The sequence below is a fragment of the Fundulus heteroclitus genome, chromosome 8, assembly GCF_011125445.2.
Source record: "Fundulus heteroclitus isolate FHET01 chromosome 8, MU-UCD_Fhet_4.1, whole genome shotgun sequence".
NCBI classification, from domain to species: domain Eukaryota; kingdom Metazoa; phylum Chordata; class Actinopteri; order Cyprinodontiformes; family Fundulidae; genus Fundulus; species Fundulus heteroclitus.
Window position 1 is genome coordinate 8,764,300 of NC_046368.1, and position 14,207 is coordinate 8,778,506.

General features: G+C 38.3%; 1 protein-coding gene across 2 annotated transcripts in view; it reads left to right on the plus strand.

Moving 5' to 3' along the window:
- Positions 1 to 14,207, plus strand: part of dpysl2b (dihydropyrimidinase like 2b) — a 38,677-nt gene that overhangs the window by 1,973 nt on the left and 22,497 nt on the right. The window contains exon 1 of one of the 2 annotated variants that reach the window (XM_012864188.3): positions 4,172 to 4,483. The exons of the other annotated variant lie outside the window; for it this stretch is intronic. Within the exon in view, the coding sequence (XP_012719642.1) occupies positions 4,442 to 4,483 (42 nt within the window). The 5' untranslated portion in view covers positions 4,172 to 4,441. Of the gene's footprint in view, positions 1 to 4,171; positions 4,484 to 14,207 lie in introns of those variants that run through there. 2 annotated transcript variants of the gene reach the window in all.

Genomic DNA, 14,207 nt, shown 5'->3' on the forward strand with positions numbered 1-14,207 from the left:
TTTCGGTTTGCCTTTAAACACATCCACAGGAGTGTTTCTATTCCATAGTCATGATTTAGATTAAGGTCCAACAGTGTCTTGGTTGAGAAAAAGAAGTTATTAAATAATAAATAAATCAAAAACTATATTTATAATCATTTAAATGTTACATTAAATAATCAAATGCATATTTAAGTAATTAAATATACACGCAATTGAATAAAGTTTGCATTCATTATGTAAAAATCATACATATATTTTTGAAATATTTACTTTACTATTGTTTTCATAGTCCTATCACAGGATTGTTAAATAATAACAATTAATGCATTGAAGTTTTAACTTATGATGCTGTAATGTAATTATTTACCAAACTGGTTGATTATATTATATAACAGTTTATTTTATAGATAATGAAAACGTCCATTTGAATTTGGATACATTTGTTGTCATTATTTTTTCTTGCACTTTTATTTAAGTTATTGCTTATGCAAATATGTGTAAAAAACATATTTAGGAATAATATAGGAAATTCGTGAAATTAATATTTTATTTATATATATTTATATGTTTTTATTATGCATTAAATGCTAAATTATACAATTTTCATTTTTAATTATTCAGATAATTTTTTTATATAGTTTATCAAAATTATCACATATATAAATACTTATTTAACACAATTGTGGGATTATTGGCCCTTGCTGCTGCTATTACTTCTACTACTACTACTACTACTACTACTACTACTACTACTAACAATAATAATAATAATAATAATAATGTAGTGTCTGAATGTAGACAAACCCATTAAGTTCAGATGGTCCAGCAGCTTCTTCCTTGTGTTTCTGTCTCCTTAGCAGCACACGTTTAGGGTGATTTTGGTAACTTTGTGAAAAATCTGTCCTCATTTGCTTCTTTCATGTTTTAGCACTGGACGCTGGAACCTATAAGTACTTCCTGCAGCTGAAAGCTTTGGGTGGATGGGGATGTTGAATCATGGTGTCATGTTACATATTGATTGGTAGCATTAAAGCAACCCAGCGTACTCCACTCTTACACCTACAGCAATACATCCATAATAACTTACTTTACTCTTTAGTGCAAGAATATACATGTAGTATTCACAGTACTTTTAAAATGGCTTCAAGTTATATTGCTAATACAGGCTGTATAATGACTGTTAGAAACGCCTTGAGTCTGCAGTGGTGGATGGCTTTTGTGCTTATTCTGGTTGGGAATAACAATGCAGAGCACTTGTGTTTTAGTTAGGATAATATATTTTTTCCATGACTTTCTGAATATTTATGGAAACGTAATGCTGGTGCAATATTCCAGAATGCCTTGAACCAGTCTTCCCATATAATCTAAATCCACAGCTGCTGACTGAATAAGTTAAGCACCCAGAAGACATGGTTAGAAACGCAGACCAGTGATGGGGGTGTAAATGGGTGTATATGTGTGAAGCTGCCATATTTAGAATGAACACCAGAGGGCATAAGCGGTAACATCTTCAGGCAGTCACCAGTGCACCCGACAGTCAGCGTAAAGTAAGTGGTGAAGGTCAGCTGGATAGTAGAGGATACTGGACACAACTACCAGAACTCGGTAGAATCTGAGGTTTTGCATGGGTCCTATTTATTTATTTATTGGGTGATAAAAAATACTGGTGTTTTTTTCTATTTCTATTTCATTTATTTTCCATAAGTAGATATTTTTTAACATACAGTGCCTATATTTTTTTCGCTTATTTACTCAAATGTGTATCTGTTTTGTTGATAGCTGATAGATTAACTTTTGAATAATTAAATAATATTCATAATGTTTTGATAGTTCATTTATATTTTACTAGCATTTTTATCTGTTCCGTCGATATTATAATTTTTCATCTAATAGTAAAATGATAATACAATAAAAATACATTTGATAATATTTCATCGGATAATATTATTTCTTGAGTTATCTGTTTATGCATTTATATTTTGCCAATAGATTTGCATATTGTATTGGATACTTTTAATATTTATTATTATTTATGTTCCTATTAATATTTATCCATATATGGTCTACTAATTATTTTGTTGTGTATTAAATTTGTTTCTATAAATTCTAAAAATATTGAATTCTGGAATTAATATGACTATTTTTATGTAATTTTATTATAAGTTATAATGCATCCTTTTTTCTTTACTTTGTTTGCTAACTTTTATATTCAATAATATAACATTGTTAAGGAATTCATTAAATTATCATCCTGTTTTTCATGCATTGACCTATTTGTTTTGCATTTAGTTGTACTTTGCTTCCATACGGATCTTGTCTCTCAATACAAATTTAATTTATAACAAAATATAAATGGATGCAATATTTGATAAATAGGCATAAAATCTTTGGGTTTCCCAGAATTAGCTGAAATGATCTAACAATAAACCAAACAAGCAAACATTTTCACTAATCCTCTTGTAGCTTTGGCATCCTTTAGCTGGGACTACAAAAGCCTGGTGAGAAATAGCAATGGCAGATTCGAGAAACTCGTTAGGCGGAAGAACCTGAAGAGACTAAACTCAAATTTTCTGCTTTTTTTTTGCAAAAATGCATTTAAGGGCTAAAAAAGTGGATTTTGCATGATGCGTCTCCTTTTAGGTGTAGGGCTGTTTCTTTCTGTGGCTACATTAGCCCTCCTGTGTGCACCAATGGCCCGAAAACATACTTCTTCCAAATTTAGAGTTCTAATAATATAAGGCTATAAGCAAGGGCTGCATATTATCAACACAATATTGGTGGATGTATAAAAGGGGACATATCGTGCAAAATTCAACTTTTTATAGCCCTTAAATTCAGTTTTTTGTTTATGGGGAGTCTCTATGAGTGCAGATAATGTCGGTGTGGTCTCTCCAGCTGCTGCGTACATATCTTTATATTAGTTTTGGGTCCTGTTTTTAAGCCGTTCAGTTTTCTCTGTTCTCTGTTACGTTTTTTTGAACAGTAACGTCACAGTATTTGCTGCAGAACTGCTAAACAAGGTCTTGGACTTCCAGCTTACCAGTCTCACGAATCAGCCATTTTTAGTTTTCTCCGCAAATTCTTAGTCCAAGTTGAAGGATGCCGAAGCTACAAGAGTACATTCGGTTGCTTGTTATACCATCCCCTAGCATAATACAAAAATGTCCAAATGGGTCGGAGTGGAACACTCTGCAACCTGGAGGCGTGTGGACTGTGAAGGCCCTCATTTAGATTTAAAGGAACAGCACCAGAACGAGTTGCTCTCAGACGCACCTCAGAACAGGGGTATAAAATTTGAAAGTGGGGGTAAATTAACGAGGAGTTGAGACCAAAGCGCTCCAGTTCCACTTTATATAGACCACAACTGAATGATTTCAATGTGAAAATGAAGAACTGATAATCATGATGATGTCCCCTTTAATAATGTATCACCAGAAACGCTGTTTCAAATGGGATGTCATGAATAAACTCTGCTTTCATGTCGAATAAGATGTTCCGCCTGTTGCCAGTCATCTGGCTCACTCACTGGACCCAGATGACTGTGTTTAAGATGCTAAAGGTCACACAGAGTTGGAAGCAATCATATCACAATGATGATGCAGTCTACTTAGGTTTATTCACTGAAGTCAAAGATAAAATGACTCTGTTGGTTAATAAAAAAAAAAAAATCAAATGCATTTTTATAATAACTTAATTTAGCAACGATCAACACTAACCATGGCTGCCCATGAGGCCCTTTAGGAAAACCTGTGTTTCTCCATCCTATAGTCTGTCCAGCTACCCTCCATTGGGCAGAATTGGATGTTTTTCTATTTTCTTTTTCTCCTGAACATAAAAAGGAAACTGATTCCTATCATTTCCTAACGTCCCAGAAGGCTCCTGCTTTCCATGATCCCAAATAGCTTCCTGTTTATTCTCACAATTGTCAGTCAGCAGCAGCAGCCACTATAAAGACTCTTGAAGCGCTTCTTTGTTTGGATTAAATTCCCATTTATTTTTTATTTTTTGGATGTCAGAGAGTAAAAAGAGGCTGTAGTTAAGATGGCTGCTGGGCGTTTCTTCCTGGGAATGTTTGCAGCCTCTCCCCCTCTCCATCCTAATCCATGAAGGGAATTGATGGCATTAGAGCTGCTCGCCTGTCAATGGAGCAGGGCGAGGCTCTGCGCATGCTCGGTGCGGACCTTTCATGGCGAAGAGGCTGTGCAGGCTGCGCCTCCTTTCTGCTCTTGTCTGATTCCGTGTTGGGAAGGAAAAGGATCTCGGCGCGCCGGCGGAGAGCAGGGAGGCTGTCACGGTCCGGGTTCGAAGTTCGGAGACAGTTTGGATCTTCCAGGTTCGGGCTCTTCTGAAGGTTTCATCTCCGTTGTTCTCCCCGTTAAGAGCCGGCTTCGGGCTGCAAGACTAATCCGCACTCCACCGTCCAAAGGCGCAGCGCAAAAGAACCCGAGCACCGGCGAAGATGTCTGGATACCAGGGCAAGAAGAACATCCCCCGCATCACAGTGAGTGCCCGGCTTGTGTGAACGCGTGGAAGAGCTCTCTGGGGGGTGAATCCGGCGGGTGGCTTTCGGGTCTGACTGGTGTGGGCCTGCGAGCGTGGACGCAGGATGTCACTGGGGTGGGTATGGCCCCTGCGCCGCTGCGCTCCGACGCCAATCTGAGGCTCAGGGCTGCAGGAGTTTGTCTTTTTAAGGCGTTTTTTTCCGCCCATCTCTCCGTGTCTTTTAAAATCAGGACCTCTCTCCCACGGATCGATAGAGCGCCCACGAGAACGGACGTGACCGCAAATGTCCTGCTTTCTCTGCAGCATCTTTGCGACAAGCGCGCACATGTCTGCGCGAATCCGAGCGTTTACTCCTCTGAGTTTAGATTCCGGTTCCGTGCGCCAGTCTTTGTCTCCCGTGGTATGCATGCCAGTGGAGATTTCACGCCGGTGCTCTTTGTTAGGCGGGTTGCCCTGCACACCAGCTGGTGGGAGCAAATGCGTCCCCTCCTCAAACTCTCCTTTTTTTTTTTAAAATGTATCTTTTAGGACAGCCATCTTCGCTCCTGCTGATCTATTTTTAGACGGCTTGAACTGTGCCACTGTGGAAGCAGATTATTTGCCTGAATTCATTGCAGAGCTGCAGGGATGATGGGGATGGTGGTGGTTTCAATGGAAAGTGGAGAATAGGGAGGGGAGGCAGGGCAGGGCGAGAGAAGGGAGGGGACAGCGGGTCCTATTTCCTTCCATGTTTCTTTTTCAGCTGTGCAATAAGGGGAGGATGCATGTAGGCAGAGCAGAGCAGAGTAGGAAGGAGGTTATACAGCGGTATGCTGGAACTCAAACGGTCCAAAAAGTGCAACTTCAGGAGCTTTGTACTCCCTTAGAAGACATTAAAGGTCTAAAAGGGTAATTTTTCACCGCCTGACTAAAACTGACTGCCAAGACATCCAGTAAACAGCTCGGGTTGCGCTTTTATTGGTCAATTCAGATTTTGGGTCAGCTTTGGACCAGAGAATCACAGAAAAATCACTGCATGGTGACCAGGATATGTTTTTATTTTATTTTTTCTATTCGGACTCGGGCAGATTACAGTCGTAAAGAACAATGCATAAATTGCTTTGTATTTGGCTGATTTAGTTTTTTACAGATGTCAGAGAAAGCGGTTTGCGACTGGAATTAGAGAAATGTTATCAGAATTAAATTGACAGCAAGACGTTAAGAAGCGTTGCAGTTTTGCTGGCTGATCATGATCTTTGTTAAACTTTGAACAGGAGATGCACCAAGAACGGATCAAGAACTAGAATCAGATTATCTGACATCCTGAAAAATGCACCGATCGCAGTTTTGTTGGCCTTTTAACTGCACTAAGAATTGGTCAGTTTTACACCGGTCTGGCCCTGATTGGTGAAATTATATACGTATATTTTTTTTATTAGATCATATCAGTAAGTGCAATGCGTCTAAGTGTACATGTTGTGTTTGACTTTCTTTGGAGGTTGAAACTCTGATGTGGGAACGACGTCACACCCAAGTCCAGTGTGTTCTGGTTCCTAGATGGAAAAACAAGTGGGATTTGCTCATTGTTTCAGTGCTAACAGCGTTTAGGCGGCTCACGATGTCACCTGTCCCCTCATATACACTGGCATTTTGAAAACGTGTGTTAGGTGTGTCTAAACGTGAGTGAAGGATGTTGTTTGACTCATGTTATGCATCTTTGAAGTATATCTTCCACTTCTGAGGTTCTGTTTCTCTTTTGAACATTTGTGTGTGTGTGTGTGTGCTTGGATCTAGAATAATTTGCTGTGTTTCAATGCAGTGGGGCGGGGCAGAAGTCATTACTGAGAGAGGAGAAACTGCAATTGGTAAAAACTGTTGTCGGCAGGTTAGAGGTTTGATAAAATCAGTGATTGGAAATTGGTCACAAAATCCCTGAATTATGCGTCTCTAGTTTGAAGACCCAAAACTAATTCTGTGACTTCAGATTTCAGAAATGCTGTTCGTAATAAATCTGATTTCTTTTTTTTTTTTAAGCATAAGGATGCTTTGAAAACCGAAGTAAAAGCAGAACACCAGCTTCTAGAATAAGAGCTGCCTCTTTATTACTTTGGCCTTACTGTTTGAGCCATGGGGGTAACGTCCAGGAGGATCACAGCCATCTTGTTCTGGAAGACCTGGAGACGTTCCCAGACCGGATGAGCTACACGGTTCCTCCCGTGAGTTCTGGGTCTGCCCCAGGTTCTCTTTCCAGTGGTACCAAACCTCCAAAGCGTGGAGGGACGATGATCGGACACCTGAACAACGTCAGGTGACTTATTTTCCAAGCGGAAGAGCGTCTCTGTACTGAATGAGCCCAGCTACAACACATCCATCTCAGTGAGGAATGCTCCAACCATGCCTTGTCCTTTTATATATATATATATATATATATATATATATATATATATATATATATATATATATATATATATATATATATATATATATATATATATACCCCTGTGTAATTATAAGGTGGTTGTTATCCCGAAACAAGCATTCAAATTCCTCCTGTTTTGCTATCATCAACCTGCTGTCCTCAGAAGCAACGACTTACATTTCAACATGATTACGCCTCCACCAGACGCCCCCGGAGATGAAGCCCATTTCAGCCGGTTGTGTCCAGGATCTTGTTCTCTCTGTCGTGACCTTAAGTGAAGGTCCGATGAAAGACTAATAAGTGGTAAATCAGGAACTTTTGCTTCTTATTATTTTTCCACCACGGCAGAATAGACCATTTCCTGCATCACTGCAGACGAGACCTCAACCCATGTGTTCATTTCCTGATCCCTCAGCATCACTTAGGAACAAGATACTTGCGGTCAAGACCGGGAGGGAGTATTGGTGCGTTTATTGATTAGAAACGAAGAACATTATTTTCTTAATGTCCAGTCAAACCTCAAACCAGGATGTTCTGCATCTCCCCAGTCAGAACCTGTGGGATGTATTTTAATCCTAAATGGATTTACAGTCAGTGACAATCCTTTTCTTTTTCCGTTGGCATGAGTTCAGAATGAAACCATCCGGACCTGGAAATGTAGTTCTCATAATCCCTCTCCACACGGAAATCTGTGAAACAATTAAAGATATTGGTGGTTCCTGTTTCACACTGTTAGATTAATCTCACTGATGCTGGAAAACACCAGAAGTGTTTTGATGTCCTGCTTTTACCCACAATTCAACAGTGCTGTGAAAAAGTATCTGCCTTCTTGCAGATCTCTTCTTTTTTGGCATTAGCTGTCAAATTTAAATGTTTTTGATGATCCATAAAGTTTAATATCAGACAAAGACAACCCCAGTTAATTCAAAATGCAGTTATGAATTTGTTTAAAGGAAAACCCCACTGACTGGTTGCTGTGTGTTGGCTGTATCTGCCAATGGGTCTTTCACTCTGGATGACTTTCGGCTCTCTTTTATGTAGATTTGTGTCAAACCAGCCACGCTGGAGAGGTTTTAAGCATGATTTGATTAGGCCGCTGCAAACCCTTAGGCGCACTGCAAAAAAGGAACTAAAAGTCAGTAAAATCTTCTTGAAATTAGTGTATTTTTCCTTGATTTGTGCAGCTAAATAGGAATATTTGCCAATGGAATGAGTATTTTTACCCCTAAAATAAGATAATTAGACATCCTGCACTTGAAATGAGATGATGGAGATGAATTGTTCTTATTTTAAGTGCAAGAATCTTATTCCATTGGCAAATAGTCTTATTTACCTGGTCAGATAAAGCAAAAATACACTAATTTCAAGAAAATTTTACCTACTTTTAGTTTCCTTTTTGCATTGTGACAGACGGATGGCTCAGCAGGTTCCATCTTTTACAACAAGACTTCCTGGTCCAGGCAGCAAAGCAGTCCCAGACCATCACACTGCCACTGCCGTGTTTGAATATCAATATAATGTTCTTTTTTTTTTAGAAATACTCTTTTAGTCTTACACCTAGTCTTAAATCATGAAAAGTTCCGGCCTTCTCTCATCCATCTGCTAAACATTTCTCCAAAATGCAGGGAATAACAAGATTTTTTTCAATAGATTGTGAGATGGGCCTTTGTGTTCTTTTGGGTCAGCAGTAGATATTAGACATGGAACTCTCCCATTGATGCCATTCTTGCTCAGTCTCTCTTCTTACTCTTCAACCTTGAACTCTGACCATTTCTGGAGCAAGTTAGGCCCGCAGTCTTTTAGATGTTGTTCAGGGTTCTTTAGTGTTCTCCTGAATGAGTCCATGCTTTCATGGTGTAATTTTGGTCAGTCACCAATGTTCCAGGTTTTTCTCCATTTAATTGTTTAATGGTTCTCCCAGTGATTGACTGGAGTCTTGTAGTCTTGGAATGGCTTTGTAAACCGTTGTGTCTCAGTTGTTCTTGAATTTCTTTTGATAGAGGCATGAAATGTTTCTTGTTGAGATCTTTTAGTCTACTTCGTGTTGTCAGACAGGTACTGTGCATTCAACTGATTTTGTGATCCTTAAAGTCTGGATGCGGCTAATGAAGTCAAACTTCCTCTTAATTCATTAGTGGGTTAATTGCTTTTTCACACATGGCCAGATAGGTTTGGACAGTCTGTTTTCCCCATTTAATTAATGAAATCATCGTTTGAAAACTACTTGTTGTGTTTTTAATCAGGTTATCTTTGCATGATACTAAAATGGGTTTCATCTGAGAGATTTAAGTGTCACAAGAAAACAGAATAAATCACTGAGAAATGTGGCTCTTTAATGGGCGATGCATGTTCTAAAGTACAATACTTGAGAGCAATCAGAAATATAGACTTTCTTCTTCTTCTCCTGAAGTGCTTCAGGAGCAGCTGCAGCTTGGTGGAGAGATCAGAGGATTAGGGGGCTCTTGCCGTCGGACGTAACTGGATAGACGTGCTTATGCTTGAGCAGCGCTTGAAAGAAAAAGTGGGTCAGAGACCCAGCTGATATCTCTGGAAGTCAGATTTAAATACATTACGTTGGAATATTTCATCATAGGCGTGTCTCTGTCATCCTGTGGTAGTGGCTTTTTTTATTTATTTATTTTTTTGCTATAGGAGATAATCCCTTCCTTCCAATTTCTTCTCCGAGTTGAGAAGCAGATGAGCTTGTTAAACCGAACAGACGCTGCAGAGGAAATGGATGTTAAATTGATTAAAATCTAAACAGGAAAAGCCGAGGCAGAGACAAAAGACGTCAATGTTTGACTGACCTTTTGGATTTTAATTAATCAGTTAGAGTTAAACATTAAGCTGCATCTGAACGATGAGTTCTTGTTTCCATTTCAATCTCTCTGGTCGGCCAGATGGAGTCAAGTCAGCTGCACAGGCAGGACTCTTCTTCACGCTGCTTTAATTAAATATGAATGAACTTATGCATGTTCACCACCTGGAACTGGAGGTTCTGGACCTATGCAACTAAACCGCTTGGATAAATTGGCCACATCCACAAAAAAAAAGATGGTTTGGCACTTTCTTTAATCATTTTTAAAAAGAAGGGATGATGTGAACCTTACTGAGATAACTATAAAAGTATCAATAAAAATATTTAGAAATTTATTAGTCTTTGGCAAAACATTTGTCACTGCAACAGTCAAAGCATCCAAAGCACAAATACTGCTGTACAAAATAAAGCCTAGCCGTTATTAAATAAGCTATTTCAGGACACCAAATTGACCGAGTACGGCAATATACCATTAAACAGCACTAATGTTCAAATATATTGACGTTTTTGATGACTTAATGGAACAAAGAGGAGAAAATCAGTTACAAAATTCTGAAAACCTTAACCTATAGATATATTACCATTCTGTTTAGTTTGATTATTTCAATTATTTATTTTTTTAGATTTAAAGAATATTGATTTTTGCTCCAACTCTGCTTTGATTCTGACCAACACTAACTGCTGTCATTAAGAGAGTTAACTAGGGAAGGCATGATACTGACTGCACATAATCTCATTTAATATGTGATTAAATAATGGGAAAAAATAATCTAACACACCCAAAAAGAAAATATTGTTATAAAAGGGAAAATAAATATATTTTTTATGTATATAAAAAGTCAAATTGCCATCCTATCCCATTCTCAGACATTGGGTCATTTCATTTATTTATTTATTTGCTTTTTTTGCTTATGAATCAGCCTGGATTATTTCGAATTCTTCACTGTTTGTTACAACCTTTCTGTTAAGGCAAACAGAGGTCAATTTGAGAATCGTCTAGCGGAGGTAAGATACTGACTGCAAATAATGTCCCAACAGGCACCCATTTCAAAAATGATCTACTAAAAAACAGAATTGAAAAACAAAATGTTTTCAGAAAATCTTAAAATAAACTCTTTTGCTTTCACAGGAATCAGGTGCAATTTAAATAGTTATTTGTTGTTTTATAATGGAACATAATAAAATTCTCTCCTCATCAAATTTGATCATCTCTTGTATGAATTTGACTAAATCTGAGCAAGTCATTTTTGCCCCGGACAGGAAAACGTTAGACCAACTTATATTCATTATTATTAGTCATAAATCTAGATGAGAACAAAACCAAAACAGAAAAAAAAAACTTTTAGAGGATGAAAAGAGAATCTTTAGCAGAAGATAAGAGGATTAAAAATAGCATCTCTATTTTCAAGACTGTTGGAAATGTTGTTTTTTGACATTCCTTTGATCCATCCTGATGAATCCACCGAGGAGTCATTAGATGGTTTCTGATCTATCCGTCTCACAGCCTCGTTCCCCAGAGCAGCTGCTGGTGATGTCAGCTTCAGCCTACCTGGTTGGAGAGCCGTTTCTGATGTAGGTAATATGGCTCTTTGCCAAGGACGCCACTGTGTTAGAGGGGGGGGCGCGGGGGCACAAAAATGAACTTAAAAGGAAAGGAATGAGTTTTCTGAAGGTTTTTCCGATGTCCGGTTGGCACATTGTAAGAAAATCGGCTTCTGCACCACAGCTGGCTAACGACACTGAAGTTTGTTTCTGATGAAAGATTCTGAATTGGTGGTAAATTAAAGGGTCATTTCAAAATAAAAAATTTAAAGACTCAACAGTTCAAACTGTGTCGCTAAACCGAGGTTCTTTCCAACAAGGTTTGAGGTTTCTAAAAAATCTTCATCCTTTCTGTGAATCTGCATGAAGAGAGGCTTTTCTGCTTTCTCAGCATCAGAACAACCTCAGATTGAGCATCCAGTATATAAACAGGTCAAATCTGGACTGAATCATTCTTCGCCAGTGGAGTCCAAAGTGCTGTACTGGTGAGGCCCCTGACCACAATTAAAAAATGATACATATTTGTCCCCCGGCACAGACAGTTGTTGCAGATGGACACTTTTTTTTTTAAATTATAGCTGAATTCATATTTACATATTGAAACCCTACAAGATAACATTTTATGAAAGACTTTGCTAACTAAGGCAAATGTCACCATCTCTATAGCAACACAAAAAAACAAAAAATCAGTCAAACCAGCTCAGAATGAATGCCCTTCCTACCTTATCAGCCCCCCACCGACCGACTCTGCGTGACATTTTGGTAACCGTTAGCCTCCCTCTGAGATTCTTCATTCATAAAAACCAGAGACAAACTAATCATCCTGTAAACGGGGAGATTCTGCGAGATCCCCGATGGCTCACAGCACCTCCGGCACAGAAGGAGGTCAACGATGAGTCTCTTTATAGACGGGAGGAGAGAATTTCAATAAAGACTTTGTGTCAAAGGGGGAGTTTGGACGAATTAGCCAACATATTTGGAGTTGTTATAGTAAGTTTGTGGTTAACTTTATTTGTGGGACAGATACGTCTTTATTGCATTTTGTGTTGCAAAGAGAACATTTGAACCAATGAGGTATTTTATTAATTAACTATAAAAATGCATTTTAAAGGTTTTTAAGCATAAGCTAAAGCACTTTACTTGCAATACGTAGCTGCAGTACGTTACAATTAAGGCTTTTTAAGAACACTTTAAAACACTAAAAATTTCCTCTGTTTTCAACATGTTCAATTCAAACTTTCCAGTCATGTGGAACGTTACAACATACACTGATACATTGATGACGTTACAATAAGTTTGTGAGGCAAAAAAGTGGTAGAAGAAGTTAAGAAGTCATTCATGTATACATTTATGATGTCATTTCTTCAGATTATTTAATGAAATGTATTAAAACCCTGCAGAAACCCTGTCCTTGTCACTTTTTTTTTTACCCAGGAACAAGTTAAAATTTAAATCCTTCTGCTGAAGATTTAGGGTTTTCTGTACTTAAAGGGAAAGACATTACCTTTTAAAAAAGTTAATTTTGTCCTGGATGTTTCATCCGGTAGAGCTGATGCGATATTTCCATCATAAAGTATTCATGTTTCATATTTTCACCCAAATTTCAGCCCAATCTCTCTCGCTTTTCGCTGGCCAGGTTGTATATTTTAAGGACAGGCAGAATGGGAAAACAGTTTTTTCTCTGCTGCTCTCTGAACATGAATGTGGGTTGTTTTGGGAGCATGCCGTGTTTTTTCGTTTTTCTTTTGCTTCATCCAAGAGGACACACACGTAATTCAGCTGGCTGGCGTCCCCTACCTGCCTTCCTAAACGTTTCCCAGGATATTTTCCCCTTTGGAAACACAACACTAAATGTTGCCCGGTTACGACTTTTCACTCTGCATCCTGATTTTGGAGGCCTCTGTTTGTCTCCATGCCGTGGCTTTATTTTATTCATGGCATGATTTTTGAAAAGTCATCCTGTGTGGCATTATTGTGAGAAAGAGCCACAACATTATTCTCAAACATAAGGAAGCGAAAGATGCTAAAGGAACCAATGTTCCTCGCCTCTGTGGTGCATTTTAGCATCTTTTCCATCATTGTTTTGGTTTTACAGCCTGCAGCTGTTGTAATTGACTCTTATTAAACCAAGGCGTCACTTTACTGCAGCTGTTCTCGTTATAAAAACAACTGCATACTAAATGTCCGGCACCAAAATAAAGCCACGCTCTGTTTTTATTGGATTTCTGGACAGTCATACTGTCATCCTACAGGGGTCCTAACCAGGGTCTTGTTTTCTTGACTTCTGAAAGGAACATAGTTGAGTGTTAAAGTGTTAAAAAGAGTTTAAAAAAGTGTTAAAAGTGTGAAAAAATGAAAAAATAGTGATTTTTAGATTTAGGCGAAAGAGTAAATTCCCAAAGTTAACATTGGCCCCATGTGCTTTGTTGTGTTTAGAGTGCCTTGCTACAGTATTCACACCCCTTGAACTTTTTTTTATCACATTTTCTTGACCGATTCTTATGTGATAGACCAACAAAAATTAATGGATAATTGTGAAGTGAAAGGAAAAGAATACATGGGAATCTGTAAATTTTTTGTTTTACGTAGAAAAATCTGAAAAGTGTGGCCTGCATTTGTATCAACCTCAACCCGCCAATGATTTGAGCAACCTTTTTGCAGCAGTTGCAGCTGTAAGTGTTTAGGGGTTTGTTTCTACAACCTTCAGAGCACTAAGGACTTAATAGTTCACTCATACGTCTTTAAATACTTGATCAAGCTCAGTCTGATTGGATGAAGATCCTCTTAATTCCCAATTTAACACAAGCCTGGCCTTTGACTAGGTCATTCTACTACCTGAATCTGCTTTGATCGAAACCATCCACTGTAGCTGTGGCTATATGTTCATAGCTGTTCTGTTGGAAGGTGAACCTCCACCTCAGTCTCAAGTCTTTAGCAGCTTCTAACAGGTTTTCTTCCCCAGTT